This window comes from Tubulanus polymorphus, chromosome 8, assembly GCF_964204645.1.
Source record: "Tubulanus polymorphus chromosome 8, tnTubPoly1.2, whole genome shotgun sequence".
NCBI classification, from domain to species: domain Eukaryota; kingdom Metazoa; phylum Nemertea; class Palaeonemertea; order Tubulaniformes; family Tubulanidae; genus Tubulanus; species Tubulanus polymorphus.
The window spans coordinates 8,602,049-8,627,190 of NC_134032.1; the positions used below are offsets into that span (position 1 = coordinate 8,602,049).

General features: G+C 38.7%; 1 protein-coding gene across 3 annotated transcripts; it reads left to right on the forward strand.

Annotated features, from left to right (window-relative positions):
* On the forward strand, nt 1–25,142 carry LOC141910243 (neural cell adhesion molecule L1-like). Of its 3 annotated transcripts, none has more exons than XM_074800968.1 (14): nt 1–127; nt 1,288–1,460; nt 9,449–9,551; nt 10,441–10,679; nt 11,376–11,585; nt 11,976–12,113; nt 12,430–12,535; nt 12,900–13,084; nt 13,612–13,743; nt 14,191–14,355; nt 15,273–15,602; nt 15,947–16,072; nt 16,869–16,947; nt 20,196–25,142. In XM_074800968.1, exons 2-14 carry the CDS (start codon nt 1,370–1,372, stop codon nt 20,386–20,388), a joined length of 2,097 nt encoding a protein of 698 aa, XP_074657069.1. In that variant the 5' UTR covers nt 1–127; nt 1,288–1,369; the 3' UTR covers nt 20,389–25,142. The 3 variants fall into 3 exon arrangements, with proteins under 3 accessions (XP_074657069.1, XP_074657070.1, XP_074657071.1); XM_074800969.1 differs by having other exon boundaries at nt 49–179; XM_074800970.1 differs by lacking the exons at nt 1–127; nt 9,449–9,551 and having other exon boundaries at nt 1,366–1,460.

A 25,142-nucleotide genomic window follows, 5' to 3' on the forward strand; every position in this document is an offset into this window, starting at 1 on the left:
ACGACAAAAGGATATTATCGCACGGATATAAAGACAGCGGTATAGTGTTTTGATACTGATTACTAGCGTTATAAACTCGGGATTGACGAATATCAACGTGGAAACTATTTTTCCGTCTCGGCCCGAGGTACGCGCAGTGAGTAGATGATGGTAATTCGATCATAACAAATAGTTAGACAGTAAGCTTTATTCACGGGGTCTTATTTCGTGAGATATCTTTGATCTTACAGACAGTTAGGTTATTAAAATGGTTGCCTATTCATAAATTCCTTAATGATTGGCCTATCGTCTATAGGTTTCCCTCTTGGCGACTGGAGCTGGCATTTCTACTAGGCTGGGAATGGATATGGCATCCTTGCTGTATTATTGAAATTATCTATAACTCATTAGACTTAATGTCAATTAATTTTTTTCTGTATATAATGTTTCTATGTTGTACGTTATTTCAATGAATTCAGGAACAAAGAATATCATATCATATCAAAGTAATACCAGTCTATAAAACCGGGCCTGGGTTATTGGTAGTGAAAAGCAGTTCATTTTCATTGAAATTTGAAGAGACTTCTTAGGCTTCCGAATCTGTCAATGCCAACGCTGAATTGATTTAATGATGAGAAAAGTTGACATGACTTTTATTGAAATGTCGAGGAGATTGATGCGCAATAACCAATTTCAACTAGCGATCCCAGTGGATTATTGCCAAATCCTCGCTTGCCACTGTAGCGTTGCCGGTATTCGGATGAAAAAAATTAATTTCGATAAAATTCAAATTTCCACGTGTAGGGAGTTGATGGGGGAACTGAGGAAAGTTTCCAGATGGATCAATGCAAAAAAAGATGGAAGTGAACGACTTCCGCCATCATCCTCATTGTTTCCTATTATTGACAAAGTGTCTGTGCAAACGTCCTCTTTGCTTGGTAATAGGTGTATTTTTAGCCAAAGGTGGGAAATTCCCGCTATCAATTTGAATTTACATAGCCTTATTTGGTAACTAAGCCACACATCTCGTACGAACTATCGTTTGACGCCGGTATCTACATGCCCGGTAGGGAACCTGTCTCATCCCTTTCGCAAAATCCGCTTGCTGCCGGGGACCGTCCTTTTGGCGTTAAAGATATTTCACTTAAAGATAGTTCGCTTTCAAAAAACGGACCGTTTGCGCTTCACGTGTCTAGGGCCTTACTAGATACAATTTTAATCGAAAATGAACTACTAACACTAGATATAGGCCTATAGATATTAGTTATGATAACGATGTAATAACGATTTTTTTTCTATCGTTTTCAGGTATTTGTTAACGGAGTCTTTTCACATTCCACGTACAGATTTCGTGTCCTTTTGTATTTGAAATTCGAAAGAAGCGCAGAATATGTCACCGATCGTTAGGTTTTTGATGTTGCTGTGGGTCGCGGCCGTCGCCGTGTCGGCGCAGAACGCGTCTCCAGTACCGAAGGACGATGGTAGGTCTTTATATAATCCCCCTGCGCCTCTTCGCTCAAGCTCCTCGCGGGACCCAGTTTAATGCAATCGTAACTCGCAATCGGGGTACAGGGCCCGGGCGCGAGCTATTCGATATCGTAACTCGAGCTGATTCTTAAAAAAAATTATTAATCAGCTGTTCATGAAACGAAATTTTTAAATATGCTTTTTTACGACGACGCAAAAGGGTGTTTCATTTCGTGTATGGTAGCGATTGAAGACTTCAGAACGCAGTTGCACGGTTCCACGGTTGCCTCTGAGTTAACTCAGCAAAAATGCACTGATTTTTACTCGGAGAACTCACAACTGTGAAACGGGGTCCTGGAGTCGGAATTCGCGACTCTTAAACTGGATAGAGTTCGTCAGTTTCCCGTCGTTTAGACTCCCCGGGATCGAGACATCGGTAATTAACTGATTTGAACTCGATTATGTCGCTCTAAACTGGCAGCTGTGAAAATAGAGAAACGGGTGTCAGGAAACAATGTTTCCGCGTTCAGACGTGTTTGATTCCGTGTTTCCCTGCGTCACGTGCATCGGGCTTTACCAGCTTTCGAGCGACTGTTCCCCCAGGCTCGCACTGCCGTTTTCCTGGAAGCAAACCACGAAAGTAGGTCATTTGTTCGTCGCTCGACATTTCTAGCCAGGATTAATCAGATTTTTAAAAAAGCTTCATCTCGCCTATTATTATCCAAGTATCTATTATCCAAGTATTTAAGCTGACATGATTTTCAGGCTCCGAATTCCACGAATGCCGAATGAATCCGATGGGACCCTGGGCAGAGTTCGAATCACCCGATTCCGTGGAAGTCTGATCCGACAGTTGTGCATAGTAAATGACGTTGTACATGTTTTTTATTTCATGAAAGAAATTAACCCGCAGTGTTCTCCGCAAGAAGTTTATTTTAAAGGGTCGGACGTTAGTAATTGGAAAATCAGGGGTTCAGGCAAAAGGTCGAGAGGTCGACACATCACTCATCACCACTATTAATTTTTTTCCCTTATAAATGGGAAAAAGTGAACACCAAACAGAAAAAATTGATGGTAATAAAATTCAATTGTCTATATTGTAAAAAGAATGATAAATCACAAAAATCTCGAAATGAAAAAACTTTAAATTATAAAAACTGTTACAGATTTTTGAAACTCCAGAAAATTCCAATGAAAGAAAAGAACGATTAAATGATATGAAGAAAAGATGAAATTAAATGCGATGTTTGTAATGAATTTATAAATAAAAGGGATTATTATAGACATCTTGAATCACAAAAACACCAACAAAATTTAGGTAAAAATATTTTAGGAACAGAATATTTTGATGATTAACCTCAACAAGTAAAAAATCTATTAAAAAATCTAAATCTATTTCAAATAAACGTAATATGGAAAATGTTAGAAATTATATTGATTCAGAAGAAATAAAAGATACAATTGAAATTATAGAAACATTGCAGCTATTATATTCAGATATCTCAAAGGAACAACATTCGAAGAATATAGCTGCATAGCAGCGATAACAGGCTTCTTTTCGGGAAGCGTCATCGAAATAATTCTAATCAGTCCATAACATATAACATATGAATGAAGTCCCCTGGTCGCAGTTGCATGAACTAGTCTGTCGAACATGCTCTCCTTGCGCGTTTTGATCCGTAATTTCGTTAATACTAGGTTGACCTTCATGCATCAATTTGTTCAGTGAGGAATTTGCATTCAGTTAACAAAGTTGTTTTTGTTTTCATTTATCAGTGACAGTTTACATACTGCACATATGTTTGAACTATAACAAGTTTGAAAACGAACGTATACTCAATGAATAGTTATTTACTTCAATCACAAAGAGGGAATTATAGGTAACAAAATGGCTTTTTGAATTGCTCATATATTAATCAGATAGCAAGAATCGACGTGTCCGGACTATTGCGAGTCCGAATTCGTGATTTACGGTTGAATTGACGCTCAAGGTCGTTCGGTAATTTTAGGCTTTTCGGGGTGCACTTTTATCAATGGATGACGATTTTTTACGTTATTCTGTCGCTGTTTAGACCCGGTAATTTCTATACGAAAATTCGAAATGGTCAGGCACTGAGTTATATTTCTAACAGAATTGAAAATTACGTTTATTAGCTGTTAGTAGTCAAATCTGAGAGGAGTTACATTTTATGAAAAATTGTTTGCTGGAAAGTGGAAAATTTATAATAATAATAATAATCAACAGAATTACAAGAGGGTTTCTGCGAAAGCAGCAGAAACCCTAATGATAGCAAATATATTGAAATAATGGAAAAAATAATGGATTTTGTAACAGATGTTGAATATACAAATTCTGAATAATTTCAAAAACACGACTAAAAGAAAAATTAGAAAAATTATTCAATTAATTTAAATGTCATATTGAAGAAAGATATTTTGAGGGTTCTGGTTTATCATTGAAAGAATTGTATTTTCAGATTTGAGTATCTATAATACAAAAAGGAATAAACCATCAAAAAGTGATAAAATGTTCCCAAATAATTCAAAATTTACAATCGAAAAGGATATTGAAGCATCAAGTTATATCAAATTGCCATTTAAAACAAATGCAGTAAAAATGTGCAGAATGAAGATAATGCATGTTTTCTGCGGGCAATTATAGGTTGTTTACACCCAAAAGAAGAACATGTTTATAGAAAAACAGATTATCGGAAATACTAATCATTATATAAAATTTATTATATCCAGTAACTATAAAAATAATACCAAAAATAGAAAAAAAGTTAATAATTTGAAAATTAAAGTATTCGAATTAATGCAATTACCAGAGACAAAAGGTGTAAATATCAAAGATAGAGCAAAAGATGAATTTAACAATATAAGTGAAGATAAATTAAATAAATACGTTTAATAAACTCTATAATTGTTTTCTAAGGGTTTGAAAGTTGATGATAGGCATCTTTGTAAACAAATAGGCGAAGATGAACGTGATAAAAAAGAAAGAAATTGAGCAATGCATGGAGGGAATTAAAAATAGAAATATAGCTGCAAAGCAGCGACAACGGGTTTCTGCCTTGCTGGTTTAAATGTCGCACTGGGAAGCGCACAAAGATTTCACCAAATAATTCTTATCAGTTTTATAACATGCGACTATTTTGAAGGAGCGCGACACATATCCTGGGTGTGTGGATCCACAAGGGCTACCACGTAAAAAGTGCTGATGAACATTGTTTTGTGTTTGGTATAGTATAGTGTAGTGTAGTGTAGTGTAGTGTAGTGTAGTGTAGTGTAGTGTAGTGTAGTGTAGTGTAGTGTAGTGTAGTGTAGTGTAGTGTAGTGTAGTGTAGTGTAGTGTAGTGTAGTGTAGTGTAGTGTAGTGTAGTGTAGTGTAGTGTAGTGTAGTGTAGTGTAGTGTAGTGTAGTGTAGTGTAGTGTAGTGTAGTGTAGTGTAGTGTAGTGTAGTGTAGTGTAGTGTAGTGTAGTGTAGTGTAGTGTAGTGTAGTGTAGTGTAGTGTAGTGTAGTGTAGTGTAGTGTAGTGTAGTGTAGTGTAGTGTAGTGTAGTGTAGTGTAGTGTAGTGTAGTGTAGTGTAGTGTAGTGTAGTGTAGTGTAGTGTAGTGTAGTGTAGTGTAGTGTAGTGTAGTGTAGTGTAGTGTAGTGTAGTGTAGTGTAGTGTAGTGTAGTGTAGTGTAGTGTAGTGTAGTGTAGTGTAGTGTAGTGTAGTGTAGTGTAGTGTAGTGTAGTGTAGTGTAGTGTAGTGTAGTGTAGTGTAGTGTAGTGTAGTGTAGTGTAGTGTAGTGTAGTGTAGTGTAGTGTAGTGTAGTGTAGTGTAGTGTAGTGTAGTGTAGTGTAGTGTAGTGTAGTGTAGTGTAGTGTAGTGTAGTGTAGTGTAGTGTAGTGTAGTGTAGTGTAGTGTAGTGTAGTGTAGTGTAGTGTAGTGTAGTGTAGTGTAGTGTAGTGTAGTGTAGTGTAGTGTAGTGTAGTGTAGTGTAGTGTAGTGTAGTGTAGTGTAGTGTAGTGTAGTGTAGTGTAGTGTAGTGTAGTGTAGTATAGTAGATATTTATTACTCATCACAGGTGTGCAAAATGGTTTGATAGGAAATGGTTTGCATGAACTAATCGTACCCGACATTTCGATCTCACCCTAGAGATCATCGTCATGTGTCAGATCTCTAGGGTGAGATCGAAACGTCGTGTGTTTTGCATATTTTAGATTGTTCGAATACAAAAACTACTTGATTTTTTAAATTCTTTTAATTTGTAGATAGTGGGTTTTTATCTTATAAAATGCGTTCACTACGTTTGAGTGTGGTTATCGTTCTACCCGCTGGCATGGCACTGTGTATATGTACTTACACAGTATATCCGGATATCCGATTGGCTAATAATGACATCATCTAAGCTGCGCTTGTAGCTGCGCACCCGGTCTAGTGTGGCAGGATTTCGTACCTTGGCAATTTCGATGCCATCAGGTTCGAATCCCTGCCGGGGGAGAATGTGTTAGGATATTAGGATATAGTCCGTGTTCAAGATACGTATATATGTTTGTTAGATATTACTACTAGTGCCCCCGACTGGTTATTTCACTCATTAACACTTCAAATAATCCGTTTTTCTTTACGAATTATAGAATGGTTGATTTTAATCGGAAATTTCATAAAGTCGCGTTTTGCTTAGTTTCCGTACTACTTGTAAGCATCGATTTTGGATAAAATTATCTAGAATTCGTGTTAAGCGTTTACAGGATAAACAGCTTTTTAATAATTGCGAATTTTGCAGTTTGGACCGTAGGGTTTTGCAGGGTTTACTTGAATTTCCCTAACCATTATTACATTGTCTTCTTGCCCCCTCCGCTAACCCCCTTACCTCTCACCTCACGATACCGAGTATATGTTGTTCGTTTGTTCGATGAGGTTTTCGTCAAATACTAAACGAATTTTAGTTGTGTGAAGTGGCATAGAGTTGTCAGGTGTTGCACGAAGATACCTGATGTCGCCTACTGTTGCCAGGAGCCTTATTTCGCTATGTATTTTACTAACGGTTTATTACTTGATTTTCAGGTTAGACCCCCACGCCTGCGCCCCCTATTACTCAATCGACCCTGAATGTTCATAAATTATATTCATATATTATATTTTATTATATTATATTACAGTGTTTATTGCTACGCCGGTGTTGCTACGCTGCTATTTCGCTTTTGTTCGGCGATCGTCGCAAAATCGGAATATTCTCAAAAGCTATTGTACGCGCACCGCCGACCAAGTAGTCACGAAAACCCTCACTGACCGCTGCGGACCATTTCTTTTAGGTCCGGTTACGCTGAATGGTTTCCATCTCTATAATTCGCTTATCTCAACTTATTGATTCGTCGCGTATCGGCGGGGGTTTGAAAATTAGTCACTATCGCCACCTATTGTCTAGCGTGTAGACCGCTCGTTCGACGACGACCCAGTTCCGCAGTCCGCGGATGAAATTGAATCGCGATTGTCGGAATCTAGATTGTTGACTTTTTGATCCGCGAATCGACTTCATTTGGCAGACAACTACGAATTCTGAATCAAAAATAGTTACAAGGGATTGGAAAAATCGTGTGTCGCATTTGACGAATTACTTAGTTAACGAATTCAATTTCGACTCGGGCGTCTGGAACTGGGTCCGTCACGTGTGCGTTTGCTTTGCATCTCGCTGCGTTTTTTTTGGTGACGCTTCGCTTGAAAAAATCTCTTAATCGTTTTTCTACGCTTTTACGTATATTTTTATAAGCAGCTTAGCCAGCTTCCTCCAATCGTAAGTAGTAGGCCGTTTGTCCACGTCCGTCGTTTATACAGCACCACCGCAAAGCTGATTGCTGTATTTATGTGTATTTTGTTTCATCGTCACGGCAACCACATTTTAGTTGACTAACTAACCCCCTGTCCATGTACACCGTTAACTGTTGCAACCAAATTTTCGTTCGATTTTCCAAGTTTGTTATTCCCGTAAAAAAAGGAATCTATTCCCGATGATAATTCGGGAGAGGCTCTAATTCGCAGAGAACAGCGCTGCTCGTTCCTAAAGAAAAATAAAAAGAAGATATTGTCGTTTTCAATAAAATTTTCAATTATTTTTGCGATGACCTCTAGTTTTTTTATGGGAATAGTTCGTTTTTTAGTGTCCTTTAGTTTTTTTATCAATCAAAGATTTCGGAGTTGAGACTTAATTAAATCCAGGTTTCGTTTATCGGGCGTTTCCGTATATCTCGCACGTAGCCAAAGTTTTTAGTCTAGACCCCGGAATCGGTCTTTACGAATAAAAGAAAATTTATTCGAAAAAAATTCACCGTTGTTTGTTTGTCCTTGAATGTTTAGACGGCCCTCGCACTTGCTAAAATACATTTGAAATATCGTTTTCGAAAAAGTCTCAAAATTTCAAAGATTCAAAAAACAAATCGGGTCAGTGTTTTTCGTTAGATAAATGTTAGACGGTCGCGGAAAATTATCGTCAAATCCACTCACTTTTAGAATCGTAGAATTTTGGTTTCCATAGACAAGGGGCTGTCCAATATCAATTAGTCGACAAAAACCCACAATAAAAAAGAAAAAAAAAACAGTTTTTGAAAATGGCTCATAGATTTGAGTCGAAACGTCAAACTATCAGATAGTTTTTCTTTTTTATTGTGGGTTTTTGTCGACTCGTAGAATTTTGTTCCATCGCACCCAGAAAACAACTTTATCCCACTTTTCCTGCGATTTTCGTTGATTTTTTCGAATGTTGAACCGTGCGCGATAACGAGTATTCGATATTCGAAAGTGTTGTGTAATTTTGCCACGTGGCCGTGTTCTATAGAACAGGGTCCCGAGTCCTGTTCCACAGTTCTCTGAGATATAAGTTTGAACGGTATATGGAAAGAGTTTTAGTTATGATCGTTCTCACAAATTAGATACTGGTTTAGACGTCGAATGCCAGCGATATAACTGCGTGCGGAAAGTGGCCCACCCTTGTTTTTGTTCTCATTGAAAACTTGAAGTAACCGATTGCGATCAAACCAAAATCAAAATGTGGGTTCACATATTTCCGTGAAACTGGACCCGGCAGTTGAATCGATCTCGGAACTGTGGAATGGTGCTGAACCTGCATAGGTATGAAAGTCTGCCTTTCAATAATGCTGACGCATTGAAAAAAAAATGTTTGAAGGGTAAATTTTAAACACTTGGACTGGGTTTCATAGATGTGGAAGCAAAACAGTCTCCAGTCGCATTTGTTGAATCGTATTCAGACGAATTTCGACTCTAACGCCGGAAAATCGAAAATCGACTCGGGCGTCTGGAACTGGGTCCGTCACGTGTGCGTTTGCTTTGCATCTCGCTGCGTTTTTTTTGGTGACGCTTCGCTTGAAAAAATCTCTTAATCGTTTTTCTACGCTTTTACGTATATTTTTATAAGCAGCTTAGCCAGCTTCCTCCAATCGTAAGTAGTAGGCCGTTTGTCCACGTCCGTCGTTTATACAGCACCACCGCAAAGCTGATTGCTGTATTTATGTGTATTTTGTTTCATCGTCACGGCAACCACATTTTAGTTGACTAACTAACCCCCTGTCCATGTACACCGTTAACTGTTGCAACCAAATTTTCGTTCGATTTTCCAAGTTTGTTATTCCCGTAAAAAAAGGAATCTATTCCCGATGATAATTCGGGAGAGGCTCTAATTCGCAGAGAACAGCGCTGCTCGTTCCTAAAGAAAAATAAAAAGAAGATATTGTCGTTTTCAATAAAATTTTCAATTATTTTTGCGATGACCTCTAGTTTTTTTATGGGAATAGTTCGTTTTTTAGTGTCCTTTAGTTTTTTTATCAATCAAAGTTCGTTCGTTCGTTCGTTCGTTCGTTCGTTCGTTCGTTCGTTCGTTCGTTCGTTCGTTCGTTCGTTCGTTCGTTCGTTCGTTCATTTCATTCATTCGCTCATTCTGTATTACATTTTTGCGCATCGCTTCAACGGCAGCCGTCGTGCTTTTCTTCGTTATTTCCAGTGCGCATCCCGCCGTCGATCAACTCGGTGACGCCGAGTTCGCTGATCTCGTCGAGCGAACGCGCGACGTTGACGTGCAAGGCCAGCGGTTCCCCGAAACCAAAGTAAGTACCGCCCCCTCAACCCCCAGTTTTTCGTAAATTGTAGTTTCCAGTGCGTATCCCGCCGTCGATCGTGTCGAACCTACAATCGGCGTTGTAAGCCAGCTCCGAAAAAGCTGTGTTCAAGTGCAACGCCATCGTCGCCCGCCCGCCACCGCCGCAAGGTAGCGTTTCTTCGTAACGGGTTCCTATTTTGTTTTGTATATATGTATATAATTCTGTTCATGTTTTGTAAATTTTTATATTCCATATTTTGTATTCAATCTTGCCTCCACGTACCATTCTTATGGTTGGAGTGAAATAAATATCTTATCTTATCTTCCGCTTAAGAAGACCTCGCAAGCGCTCGCACACGTACACGCACACGCACACACTACACACGCGCACACAACACACGCCCGCACTTATGCGACTGAAAAATATCTTGGGAATTTCATTACAAAGTTCTGAGGAAGAGATTTTCACGATGAAACTTTGTGTATCCGTGAACATTTCGGATCGGAAAAGGTTTTTCCGCTGGAGGGTTATGAATTTGATTATTGATAAGTCTGCCCCTCTTGGGAGGTCATGAGAACCCAGTTCTCTGAGAGGTCCATCATTAAGATCTCAATTAGTCCAACTCCCTGAGAGACCCACCATCCATCCAGACTGAACCCTTTGAGAAAGGACAGGAGTCAGCCTCCCAGTATGTTTGGAAGTGTTGAGTTCCTCCAGCTGAGGGTCCCGAACTCCCCTACCCTGCCCTCCCGCTAGTAGAAAATACATTGAAAATATAGATAAACTTATATAGCTTCGTTAATGCCTTAACGATACTTAAACCCTGTGTTGGTTTAGGTCGATAGTTGAACCAAGTTGCTCATAGTTGCCCGCACGGTCGTCTTCTTTCTTTTAGGATCCGCTGGATGATGAGTTCCGGTAACAGCGAGTTCTCTCCGGTCACTCACATCCCAGGATCCTACGAATTCCCGATAAAACCGGATGGAACGCGCGATCACACGCAGTTGAAGGCGCGACCGAGTCGCAACAACGAGTTGGCCGCAAAGACCCCGCCGGAGAACGATAAATACGCGTGCTACGCCGAGAACGATTACGGAAAAACGGCGTCGAACAACGTGGTCGTCAATGAGAAATGTAAGTTCATGGCCGTCCTCTGCCAACACCCATCCCCCCACTTTATTTTGACTAGTGAAAACGTTAGTACAGTTACCCCCTCTTCCTCTCTCCCCGCTCTTCCCCTCCCTATTTTACTCACAGTTGGTGGTTTATTAATAATGAAAGTTTATAATTAAACTCATGAAATTTCTCTAATCGCGGACAGTTATGGATTTCTATCACGCAAAACATAATTCAAACTCCGTTTCTTTTCAACGATGTTCATTAATTTCCCGGCGTTAAGACGCGATGATTAAAATTGGCAACGGATACGGGTAGCGTTACATTGTCATCGCGTAATAGGTGATTTACGATCCATTCGCTGTGGTATTAGGCGCATTTATCATGCTTAAAACGGCAATTTTAATTTTAATCCCCTGCTCTATTTCCACCCCCATGTTTTGTCATGATTTGACCTGCAGCACAAGTCCCGCTACATGCCTTATGTGCGGATTCTTTAGGCTCAAGTCGTCATTCAAAACTTGAAATTAGACCGGTTCTTAGATTTGAACCAATCTTCGAACTTAAGCCGCAGCAACCGTACTACCAATAGGCCCTGGATTATTATGGGTTTTTTTTATAGAAAATATCGATGAAGCCGGTCCTTGTCAATTTCTGGAATGTGGAAAAATTTACAAACGAATTATTAATGTAAAATCTCGTGTTCTCCTGCAGACACCGGTGACTTCAGCCCGGAGAATTTGAAGGTGAAACCGACGTTGCAGGTACAGGAAGGCTTGACCACCGAATTGAAATGCAACCCTCCGGACTCGTTCCCGAAGCGAGCCATCATCTCGTGGCTGATCATCAAAGGATACGGAAAGGTCGACGCCAGCACCGTACGCGCGATCACCACCGATACGAGGGTTATGATCGGTCCAAACGGTAAGAGTTCGATCTGAAAAAAGAAATATGTACGTTTATATCCCATTATAACTGACTACTTAATACCCCTAAAGTGCTGGAGATTTTTAAAGATTTCATCCCAGTTTGTCACTGCCTCATGACATTTACACCGAGGTACAGCATATTGTTAGTTATTGATATTTCGGTATGTTTTTCTGCTGTCTTTCAAATTACTATTGGCATCAATACACTGCGATAAGGTGTACTAGCAAAGTTCATCAATTTATACACCGCATTGCGGTGTAGATGCACTGAAAGGGTTTTCTTTTGAAGAATGGATTTACTTAATTTTCCATGATATCGTGATGGGGGGATTAATCTAGGCGGACATTATGTTTAAGTGTTCTAAAATGATTTGATCGTACATAGGTAACCTGTTTTTCTCGCAAATTTTACCATCCGACGCGACCAAACCGGACTCGGATGAGACATACGTCTGTCAGTACAATAACGCCGCACAGGGTACTATCAAACAGGGCAGTCCGATTTCCATCAAAGTGAAACCAAGTAAGTCAGATCACGTCAAATTTGAAGATAGAAAATGTTCTATTCTTTTTCTTGCCGTATCCATTTTGAACAACAAAATTTTGTTCTAAATACACAAATCTATTTTGACAAAAAGTCTAGATTTATTACGAGTTAGTCGTTTGTTTTCAAGCTAGAAATATTGAAATGTTCATTATTCTAGACTAGGGATCAATCGACGTGAGTTGAAGTTGATTTTATGGACAAATTCAGATCAGACATTTCCAAAATTTGTGCTTGAAAATTGCGGTTTTTATTTAGCATTTTGTTTCAAGACGTCCAAACTTTTCGATTGCAGATCCCAACATGCCAAACAAGCCTCCGGCGTTGATGGCCAATTCGCCGCGGCTTGTAAGCGCATTAGAACGCGATCAGATCGACCTGTATTGTATTTCAAGCGCCAAGTAAGTGCTTAAAACGATTCGCTTTAATAGTCCGGTCATTCAAGTCGAAATTAGTTCATTTCCGATTTCGCTATTCCATTAACTACTACGTTCCATTCGAAATGAAGTCACCTTTTCACTGTAGTACATCGACTAGCCTAACACACCGGGGCTAGAAAGTGAATTTCATATCTTTTATGAGGCTCGTTTCGCAATATATTCGTGCTCGCGAGTTCATAATATTTGAAGTCGAGACCCAGTTTCGAAAATTTGAAAACTGGAAGTGAACTAATTTTGGCCGACTGTTCGGTCATCGTGTCGGTGGGATAGTATTTGTGTACCTGCTGATTGTGTAAATATTTTTGCGTATATTTTATTTTTTCAGGCCGGTCGCTACCGTTTCGTGGCGTCGCCTCGACGGCAAGCCGATGCCGTCGAATCATTCGTATTCGAACGGCAACGTTCACTTGTATTTGAAAAACGTCGCACCGAGTTACACCGGCGAGTACGAGTGTACGGTGTCGAACTGGATGGGCAGTAAAACGTCCAGAACCCGCGTCGCAATCATAAGTAAGTTTTTATAGTAAAATGGGGTGGTCATGAAAAGTCAGGGAAATTTCTTTTCTTCAAATATTGTCTCGGTGGAATAGTCGGGGAATTTGTAAAAAAAGCTGAAAATCAGGGGCGGGCGCAGGAAAACCCTGTTAGTGCTAACCGTGGTTAGTGCACTGTGATTAGGCATAAATGGGAAAATAAGAGTGGCCACCCTAGAAAGCCAAAATCGCAATTTGAACAATGTTAATTTTTTGACTAAATTGTGATTGCTCGGCGAATATCCAGTTCCGTCGTAACATTCAGGAGTCACTCTCTAGAAACTATCAACATGATGCAATGCGGGGCAATCCCATTTTATAGAGGCTGTCTCCGAAATGATTTTTGAGCCATTAGGGTGAATCCATTCGATGATTTTCATAACAATGTGTTCGGAAACATCCCTTTCTAGTTTCAACCTCAGATAAATGAGCGTGATTTATAAAAGAAAGGTGAACGTACGTATTCTCCTGAAATCGTTCATTTCTCTGCGATTTTACTTTCAGCTTTACCGAAGTTCATCAAGAAACCGGTCGATTCGACGTACGTTATCGGCGGCACGGCTAAATTCGAATGTCAGGCAACCGGTATCCCGACCCCGACTACTGAATGGCTCGAAAATCTCGTTCCAGTACCCCGTAAGTGAATGAAAATTTTTCAATGAGCTTATGGAAGTGGGGGGCCGTAACTTCAAATCTTAAACACGACTGGAAAATTTGGAGAGTAGCTTTTTACTCGTTTCGTTGGTATCGGTGATTCCCATTGGTCAGTTTGCAGACGTATGAACCAATCATGTCATGAAATGGCGTCTACTTATTGCTTGCCCTCCAATAAAAAAAATCATCCAAGAATCAAGGTAATACTTCTCTAAAGTCAAAAGATATGTGGTTTAGTTAGTAACTTAGGCTGAACGAAAGTGGTACCTTGTTTCTCCGCAGTGGCCGGGTCATTTCTATGGACTTTCGCTTAAGCAAAGTCCATTGTATTATTGCTTATGAGACTTTTTTCTTTTGGTACAAAGTAACATTCGAACGAGAAAATATTGCACAAGAAAACTTTAATCTTTCAATGATTTTTTTATTCAGCGAAAAGTGATAAAAAACTGACGGTAACCGCGAACACCTACGAATTACGTAACCTGATCCGTGGCGGGGAAGGCAGCGTGAACACTCCCGATATGAGAGTCGTCCAGTGTCGTGCTTCAAATATTCATGGTAGCATCATAGCGAACGGATTTATAAACGTCGTTCGTAAGTATCAGTAAAATGATTTGTATGCTTATGATCCAGAGTATTTCAGGGAAATTATGTGAAACGACTCGAGTGACGGCCTTCTTATTCATCAAAAGTACGATGAGTTATTAACCCTTTCAGTGCTGATTAATAAAAACCCTCCCTGGAGTGCCATGCTGGTCAAATATGACCCCTCCAATAAACCGTTCATAGATTTAAGAACTGGCCAGAACGTAGCTTGTACGTTTTCATTCAACGAATTGGGGTCATATAAGGAACACTGGACATTGAAGAATGCACCTTTTCAGAAAATTAAGTTTCTCTGGAAGTTTTTAGGTACTCAAAACTAATAATTAAGCAGCCTGGGGGTTCATATTTGACCCATCCCAAAAACATGTCAGTGTGAAAATATATCCAAAACTGATATTGATTTGTCATTAGGGACCAAGAAAACATAAATGTGCGGCTTGCCCTACTGCCAGAAATATGTTTGCGCATCCCAGGGCTATAGTGCTGGAGACAATTTGAAAATTCATAAAAAATTCCACCCTAGTGTGTTGAATAATGGGAATCATCTTTCAATAGAGATAAAAACTAATCACTATTTACAGCTATACATCGCAGTGCGGTGTACTTGCAAAATCCATCTCCGATTTATACACCGCACTGCTGTGTAGACGCACTGAAAGGGTTAATGATGACCTCATTCTCCATAAGATTTCGATGATGAAGTTACTAACAATGACCTTCTCGTTCTCGACATCTTCGACGATTCAACCAATTTATGATAAGTTACTTATAACGACTTCTTATTCTCGATAAATTCAGCAATAAATGCGGATAAATTTCGAACAGTTGCTAACCATAAGCTTCTCGTTCGCGATGAAAACGATACCGTTGGAAATTGTCTTAAAGTTTTCTTGTTGTCTCCGCAGAGCCGCTCGAGATGCGCGAGCCGAAAGCGAGTAACAGCAAGAACGCGTCGGTGATGACGTTCAAATTCAAAGATGCCGTCATCCTGCCGTGCAAAACGCAATCGGATCCGGCGACGATTCCGCAAATAGAATGGCTGTTCAACGACGGCATGATCAAATACGTCGAGAACCAAATCTGGCAGGACAACTCGGACAACTCGCTGCATATCAACTCGTGGAAGTACAACAAAGAGGAAGACCTACGCGGCGACTACATGTGCATCGCTCGGACTATAACACCCGTACAGGTAGTACGCGGTACCTATACGCTCGCGTTCGAAGGCGTGGCAGGTATGTGTTGTTGTGCATGCATGTGTTCTGTTAACCTTTCAAGCAGCGAGCAACCAGAGCTGCCGACTATTCCTGATTTTCAGTATTTGTTTCGATTTTATAACGAGAAATACTGATTCGATTAGTTTGATGCGTGAAGGAATATTACAGATGTTACTGAAGGTCTTAGTGTTAATAACTGAGTGATTAATTTTCTTTCATATTTTAATGAAATGTTACTCGATTTGTTACTGACAGCGCTTTTCAGGGGTTGCCCGCCCTGCAATTGCCACAGTCAACTAAGAAGTCCTCATTAGACGCTCTAAACCGGTCGGTTAATCATTTAACATTATCTATTTTTTCAGCGGTCGTCGCAACTGGTGGCACGAGTTTCTGGTGGGTGGCGATCGTCATCGCTCTCATTCTCCTGTTGCTCATCATTTTCCTCATCATTTGTCTGATCCGTCGTAACCGCGGAGAAACGTATCTCGGTAAGTACAGTGAACACCGCTACAATTTTAAACTTTCAATTTTCAGCCACCCTCTGATTAGTAGTTTCCTAATACCAATCTGTACCGTACCAAATTTTGGACCGTAAAAAATGTATGTATATTCTTGGCCTTATTCGAGTACAAAATGATTCTTCGAAAAAGATAAAATACAATATAAGACTTTGAACTCAATTCCCTTGCCAAACAAGCTCCAATTTTCGAATTAAACCAGTTTGCCCATGGGGGCAACTCATTAAAATATGTATGCGACTATATCCAGGAAGTACAAACATGGAGATCGGAGTGACTATTTATCATCTATTCTCCTTCCGCCTCCAATTATTGTGAAATTTCCTCAAAAAATATTTTTAAAAAAACCCAGATTTCATACAGAATAACCAGAAAATTTAGGGATGAAATCCTCTGTTGAATATTACACGATAATACACGACATTGGCAAACCTTAGTTCGCTCTTAGTTAAACGGGAATCAGATAAAACAAGGAAAATCCAGGGAAAACTCGGGGAATTTGACAGATTTGGCACACAAAAAAAACAGGATAACTCTTTGAATTTCGATAATGGTATTGATCGCTCGTTTCAATGACAATACTTGAGTTATAAAGAATGAATGAATATTGTAACATATTTAAATCATGAAATTTCTGGGATTCCTTTGGTAGAATTTTGTTTTGTAACCTCGAAAAATAAGGGGCATCTCGGGGAATTTTTAAACTGATCCCCCTGTCCGAGTATTTGTAGATATTAAAATGTTTCCGTTCGCGGTTTTTTTGCAGTCGACGAGAACGAACGAAAACAAGGAAACGACCCGGAAAAAGAAATGAAAGACGCCGGTTTCCATGACTACGTACGACCGTAAGTAGCCGATCTACTCTTTGATTATAGACCGAAATAACGTTTGAAAGATTTTGTATTCTTTGAATATTCTTCCTTCTTCCTCTGTGCTTTCTCTTTCTTTTCATTTCCATTCCTTCTCTCCTCCCCCTCTCCTTTCAACAATCCTCTTCTCTCTGCTCTCCCTCTCTCCTACTCTTTCCTTTGTCCATTCCTCTGTTCCCCATCTTCTTGCTGCCTCCTCCATGTGCTCTCCCTCTCATTTCGTTCCTTCTATATCTGCTCTCTTTTCCGCCCTTTTTTCCTCTACTGCCACTTGGCTCTCATCTGTTCTCTATATTCCTCTATCTTCATCATCTCTCCTCTCACCCTCTCACTCCCTCTCCTGCCTCTCCTCTCATCTTTGTTCTCTCCACTCTAACCCATCTCTCTGACTATCATAGCTCCCGCATTTTCCGAGACGAGCTAGCGACGTCTTACGTTTAGTTGCCGCAGTAACGCGGGCATTGTTGCTAGCGCGCATGGCAAAAACGAACGAAAAATCGATTGCACGAATTTTTTACGAAATATCGATTCATGTTTTTAAATTGGCATAATTTTTGTAGTCGGGTAAACAAACGCAAGTCCGTTCGAACGTACGCCCCTTTTTAGAAAGTGCCCTTCATGATTTTGATAGTTCTTATGTAACATGTTCAGAGCTCGGCACCACTTGAGATGTTCAGTGTAGGCCACGGCATCTTACCGGCGATTCAGCTGGCAGTCCGTTATTTAGCCTATAATGTTTACATAAACACATGTGGCTGACACTAGGCTCACACAGTTACACAGTTGATGAATTGAAATAACTTTTTTCATATTTCTTTGAAAACATTTTCATCATAGTATTCTTTTAAATTACATTTCACTGATTCTAGAGATATTGAGATATTGACTGATTCTAGAGATATTTTAAAAATGAAAATTACTCCAGTAATTACAGATTTATACGAAAAAAATCATTTTCAAATTCATCAGTCATTTAACGTCGGCGAAACAACTACATGCATTGTTCAATGACGGAGGGACCCCCTTGGTCCTCATGCGCATATATTACGTTGAGGATATAGATACAAAAGCGGGATAACACACAAGACGAGTGAAGTTAGCAAACATTTTAAATTGAACTATTAAACATCCGGAGTTACTTACAGGCCCGTACCCGCGGGGGGGGGGATGCGTTAGGTGCGCCACCCACACACCCACAAAATCTCAAGATCCTCTATTTTTTGTCAAAGAAAATTTCATAGACTTGTTTTCACATCTCTCTTCTCTCGCACTTGCTCACATTCATAACTATGATACAGATGTAGACACTGTTATAAAAAAATTTGCCACTCCATAAAAGAAGGATGAGACTCCAGTGTATGATGTTGGATTCTAATAAAAACTTATCCTGAAAATGTTTCGATCGAGGATTAATTACATTTTTAGCCCTCTTGGGACTTTAGTCCCAGCGGGCTATTGCGTTCACTTTTCGTCCGTCCGTCCATCCGTCCATCTGACGACGGAATCCAGTTATTTTGGGAAGTTTTGATGACGCTTCAAGGTAATGTCTTGATATTTGTACATAGGGTTCATACATGTATCTACCCTAGACACATCTTCAGCCCAAAAACTGGCCTTGTTAGAATCAAGATGGCCGACTGGCAGCCATTGTTGTTCGCCAAAATCAGCACTTTTTACACGTTTTTGAACTTTTTGAGAGAAATTTTGAAGACGCCTTGATCATTCGTATATATTTGAACCCCCAGGGACCATCAGCATAACAAAAATTGGGTCGATCGGACTCAAGATGGTCGTCCTAGGACCTTTTAAGTGCCCAAAAATGTTAATTCTGGCCCGAAGTCTGAGTCCTGTAGCTTCCTACAGGTTTGCCATTTCTCATTGCAATTCTCATTATTCTTTGGAAAGGGATGTTTTATACCTGAGACAGGTATTTTTGATCAGCCAATTATGACGCAATTGGCGGCCATCTTGGTGTCATTAGTACTCGTTCGTAGGTGGGAAAACGTTTTTCAACATCATATTGATACCTAAGCATATTTTGTTACAACAATGAATTAGATAAGTTGTAGCTTATGGCGTGTTCTATGATTGTGGTGAGTTTCAAGTTCATTGGTTTTTATATGAACCGGGGCCGTTGAATAATAGAATATCTTAGTATTTCTATATTATATTTGTACCAATGCATATTTTGTTACCACAATCAATTGCAAAGTTGTAGCTCATGACATCGTCTATGATTGTGATGAGTTTAAAGGAAATTAGTTGTTCTATATGGTCACCAGGGGGCGTTGAATAGTAGAATAACCTAGCATTTCCTTAATTTTATACAAAAACCAATGACCTTGAAACTCACGACAATCATAGAACATGTCAGCAGCTACGATTTTGTAATTGATTGTGATAACAAAATATGCCTCGTTACCAATTCAATATGGAAATACGAAGTTATTCTACTATTCAACGCCCCTGGTGACCATATTCAAAACCCAATAACCTTGTATCTCACCACAATCATAGAACATGTCATGAACTACAACTATATGACAATACGTCATACAGAATTGAAAAATATGCTGCCCTCACAGAGGACTGCCTGTTATACTCCCATCTTGCTTGATATGTTACCATACAAAATTGAAAAATACATCTGCCCTATAAAAGATCCTTTATTTCCTTCAAGTTCTATACCCTCTCCTCTATATAATTTGTTAATTTTCTCTGAATTTGGATTGATTATCAGCCGACCTGACTTAACAACCATTTGAGAGTAGTTTTTGTTCTAATTAAGAGATCAACTACGCCCTAAAATATCAAAATACTCTCAAAATCAGAAGATTTTCTGGTTCATTTTAAATTTTTTGACATCAAATTGCTCTTATTTTTGGCGAAAATACAATTAGGGATGTCAAGTAGCCCTGTCTGTCTGTATTTTTGATCTTAAAATAGGCATTGTCCCTGTTGTTTATTTGGTTTGTAAATTTCGTTAGATTTTTTGATTGAGTGTCCCTTACAGACCCACCACACCTGCCGGGAGCGGAATTACTGTCTGTCTGTATTAGTTGCACCATCTTGCGTTGCTACAGGTTTATTGCACAATTTTTAGAAAAAAATGTTCTGCCCTCAAATCAGAAGACGCACGATGAGTCGCGCCATCTGGTGGCTTTTGAAGAAAGCACGTGCAACCGCGATTAGAATTTTTTTCGATTCCCTTCTTTATTCCGTAGGAATCAAGACTCGGTTAAAGGAAGTCGCGCGTCGTTGAGCAGCGAAATGAAAATAGACAGTGACGACGACAACGACTCGATGGCCGAATACGGCGACATCGACGACGGCAAATTCAACGAGGATGGCTCGTTCATCGGGCAATACGGAAAAGATCGCAAGGGGGCGTCGCCACCTTACTCGGCTAACGACTAGTGCGCCGTATAAGCGCGTCGATCGCAGTCGTATTAAAACGTTCGATTTTATTAATTTCATTTTCAAGAGTGTGATGTCCGGGTGGATGCAGGCGGATTTCAGGAGGACAGATTCCAGATACTAACAATGAACAGCCATGACAATACAAAAAGCAACTTTATTATCTACGGATGTAATAATTACACAATACTTTGTTTGATGCAGCTGTAACAAATACCACAAAGAGACAAGAAAAAACCAACGTGTCACGCGCGAATAGTGGCAGCGAATTTTGAAAGTACGAGACAACTTTTTTTGCGCGGAATAAATGAGCAAGTTAAGTCCGCTGGTCGCCGCGTTTACTGCGGTTTTCGAGCGGAATGCGTACCACGCGTGGAATTGTCGAATATTCAAAGTATTCGATTAGTTATTGTTTCTTTTTAAACGAGTATCGATTACACGTAATTGAAGTAGTAGCTGATAAAACCATCGTCAGTGTGCGCCGAGCGGGTGTCCATCTATTTCGCTTTGCATTCTGCTGTGAGTGTGTGTGTAGCCACAGCGAGTGTCCGTGCGCGCGAATGTCTTCGAACGTGTATACCTTTTTCGAGCGCGCGACTAGTGGACTAATTCGATGTACGGTAACTATTTATATTAAGCTTCAAATTGTAATCAAATGTTGTTAAACGCCACTTGTATTATATAGAGATCAGCGCGTACCGAAATCCAAGCTACCCCCTCCCCTCCCTATTCCTACCCCTTACCTGCATCTGAGGCTTCCTTTCGTTGTAGATATCGAGTGTCTGGACAAACTATATTTTATACGTCCTTAAAAAGAAATATATTTATCATAATGATAATTTATTTTCGTAAACCTAGTGCATATAATCACATGAACAGTAAATGCTTTTTTAACAAATTACATAGTACGGTTACGAGGCATCCAGTGCAAGCCGACAGGCTTTACTTTACTTAAACTTAGGGCACTGGGACCTTGTGTATAGCGCAGGAGCATGGTGCATATAAATGAAAAAATACATTTAATATATATAAATTATATAGATCATGCTATTGATAATGATAATGTTAATGATTATCTTCTTAATATTATCAAAAATATATATAGAGAGGATTTATGTATTTTTGATATTATACTATATTTAATGATAATAGTAATGACGATAGTGAAGAAATGGAGATATTATAAACAATAATGATGATGATAATAATAATAACAATATTAATAATAGAAATAATAGCAATAGCAATAATAAATGATAATAACAGCAATCATATTAATAATGATAATAACAATGACAACAATAAAAATCACAAAAACAATTTTAATCATAATGATGACAATATACTTATCATTACCATTACTATTTCAGTTATTAAGGTAAAGATACTCATAATATATCATGATAATAATAATAATGATGATGATTATGACGATGGAGATAACAAACGACACAGATACAGATAATAATGATTACAAAGATTTCTAAGATCGATAGTCTAGTATAGCAACCAGTTAGACAAGACTAAACACATACCAAGTTTCTCCTTGAAGGGAAATGAGTAATTAAACTTATTTCAGTAATGTTTGTTTTTTTTAAATTGGAATAATAGCGAATTCATGCTGGTGGGTGAACGGAGAACATTCGGAGTATTTCGCCAAAAACTAGGCATCTGAGCTAAGAAAGATTTACTGTATAATTTGGATTTATGGAAAGCAGCTCGCGCATAGTTTAACTGTCTAGTATTTTGGGGGTGGAAGTTAAAATTATGGTGAAATAAATTTAGCAGTGGAGATGGGAGGGAGTTATGGGTGTATTGAAATCGTAATTTGAAAATTTCAGTTGAATCAGATCATGGAATTTGAGTATTTTGTAAATTTTGGAAATAGGACCTGTTGGGGCGTTATAAGCCGAGTTTTCGATGAGTCTTAGTGCTTTTTCCTGATAGTAAAGAGACTTTTCGATTGACTAGATGATAACAAAGGCCCCCACGCAATAAGTGCATACGTTAGGTGAGTTTGGATATAGCTCAAGTATAACAATTTTTTAGTTCAGCTGGGAGTGAGGTTTTTAAGCTTCTTAAAAGATATACATTTTTGTTCAATTTGTTAATTAATTGTTTAACATGAGGTTCCCAATTTAGACGATCATCAATTAGCAAACCAAGAAAATAAGTAGAGTTTTCAATTTCAAGAAAGAGTCTTCCAAATGCTATTTTGTTTAGTGATTTGATCAATGGTTTGCTCTTTTTCTTACTACTTTGTCTTATCTATGTTAAGAGTGAGTTTATATGAATTAAACCAGTCAATGATAAGATTGAGATCAATCTTAGCATAATGCAATATTGAATTCATTTGTTTGTTGGAAATAAGGAAGTTAGTATCATCTGCGAAGGAAAGTGCTTTGGTGTAGCAGAGGTTGCGATTAAGATCATTGACGTAAATAAGAAAAAGTAAATGGCCAAGGACCGATCCCTGTGGGACACCAATTGAAATGGCATTATAGGAAGAGTAGGCATTATTGAATTTAACAAAAACGATTTTACGATTGCATAAATATGATTTGAACCAATCATAGGCATGACCTCGAATACCATTGTGGGATGATTTAAACAATAATGTGTTGATATCGAGGGAATTAAAGGCCTTTGATAAGTCCAAAAAGAGGCCAAGGGAGTAATCCCCCTTTTCTAGATTTTGTAATATGGAGCCTGTAAATTCTGTAATTGCATGTGTAGTAGACAGTTCGTTTACAAAACATGGTCACAAGACATGGTAAATGATCAGACAGGTGTGACATCAGAACAGCACTTTGATGATCAGAACTCAGCGCCGGAGAGAGATATGTATTGTCAATTAACGTAGCTGTCGCGTGTGTTATTCTGGTTGGCCGTAAAATAGTTGGAAAAAGATTATTTGATAAATTGATATCCAAAAGTTTGGAAGTGTTTTTATGATGATAAATCTTCATATAATCTAGATTTTGGTCCATTTCTAATATCATTTCACACTTTTCATTCTTAATTTTGGGTATCAAATTGTCGTATTCGGAAAGAAATTCAATTTCGCTAGTTCCTGGGAGTTCGCCAATGGTTGTTTTTTACTAGATTGAAAAGCCATATCAATTTCAATAAAACACGATTCTAATTTACCTTCAATGAACACTCTAGATCCGGTCTCTTATTATAGGTTAAGTTATTACTTATATAAATTGCTACTCCTCCGCGCTTTTTCGAAACTCTATGATTCTCTATGAATTGGTAACCTGGAATTTTGCGTATAATTGAATTGGAATCAGTCAAAAAAGTTTCACATAGCATTATGCTGTCATTGGTAACATTTTGGGATTTAAGTTTTTCAATCAATATTTTGAGTTCGGTCAAATTTGTTGTTAAGACTATGTATGTTAAGTTGAATTATATTAAGGTTATTCGTATTCGTACTGAAATGATTTTTTTACTCTTGCAATTCGAGGTACGGGCATTGATAACTGAACTTTTCCAATTCACTGTCATTATTGATATTGGTAAAATCGCCGTTTCTTGATTAACGAATGTCGCCTAGAAGCGGTGTGTATATCTGCCGCGTTGCCACGGCGCCTCGGTACGCATGCGCATATATTTGAATATTTGATAATGTTATGATATGATGAGGGGGTCTCTTGTTTTGAATATTGTGGGTCTGCTGTCTGTACCCACACCGATTCAGCCTACCAAGAATCCTTACAATACCTGATGACGCTTCACCAAGTCCACTGTCCGAACGAAATGTGGTTCCAGGCTACAGGTCGTTTCAAGGGGCTGCACACGGGTACGCGGGCAGCAGGTGGATTGAGCATTACGAAAGCAATAGCGAATTCGTTCTTAACCGTTCGTTTGAAAACGCATGCGTTCGTATGTGCGGAATACTAAAATTGACGAAAAACAAATAAACAAAAAAATCCTCGAAATTGAATCTATATAAATGTATGTACGGTGTATATTATTCTCTGCCCCATTCATTCACTATCTGTGTGCAAAACGCCTTTTTCCATACGAGCGAAATATTTGTTTTTTTTCCCTCGGTGAGATTTTTGAGAGATTCAGCAAGATCGAAGATGTGCAGTCAAACTCGTTTGCCGATAAGTGGTCATCTCGATTTTTTGGCTGACTGAAATTAGACCCTTTCAGTGCTTACTAATTGATACCCTATAGTGCTGGAGATTATTTGAAAATTTTTGAAAGATTCCACCCGGCCAGTGCGCTGAATATAGGGGATATACGGCTATAATGCAATACATTGTATTGTTAGTTACTAATTTTTAACCGCACATGGAGACAAAAGTTTATTACAAATACATGCACTGAGACGCAGTGTGCTAGCAAAGTCCATCATTAATCGATACACCGCATTGCAGTGTAGATGCACTGAGAGGGTTAAGCCAAAATAATCGTAATTTCATTGACTGTTTTCGGAAAAACCATAGTATAATTGGAGTTTTCATGATTTTCTTTTTTAATTTTCGCGACAGATAATAATAGTTTTAGCAGAAACGGAAATTATAGATAAGATGTCTGTTTATTGATTATTATGATTATTATTATCGGATGTTTTATTAATCACCGCCCGCGGTACCGCGCGAACATGAAATAGAAACGACGTTTTTATAACTTTTTATTATAAGTTCTGTGTCAAACATTAAGATGATGAATAATTGCAATAAAATGCTGCTTATATATATACGAAAATACGATACATGAGTACGATAAATACGATA

Bases quoted from the DNA above. Each gene is read 5' to 3' on its own strand.
- LOC141910243 (XM_074800968.1), top strand. From the start codon at position 1,370: ATGTCACCGATCGTTAGGTTTTTGATGTTGCTGTGGGTCGCGGCCGTC. The intron at 1,461-9,448 runs GTAGGTCTTTAT...CGTTATTTCCAG, and splicing joins TCCAGTACCGAAGGACGATG to TGCGCATCCCGCCGTCGATC. The intron at 12,114-12,429 runs GTAAGTCAGATC...TTTCGATTGCAG, and splicing joins TTCCATCAAAGTGAAACCAA to ATCCCAACATGCCAAACAAG.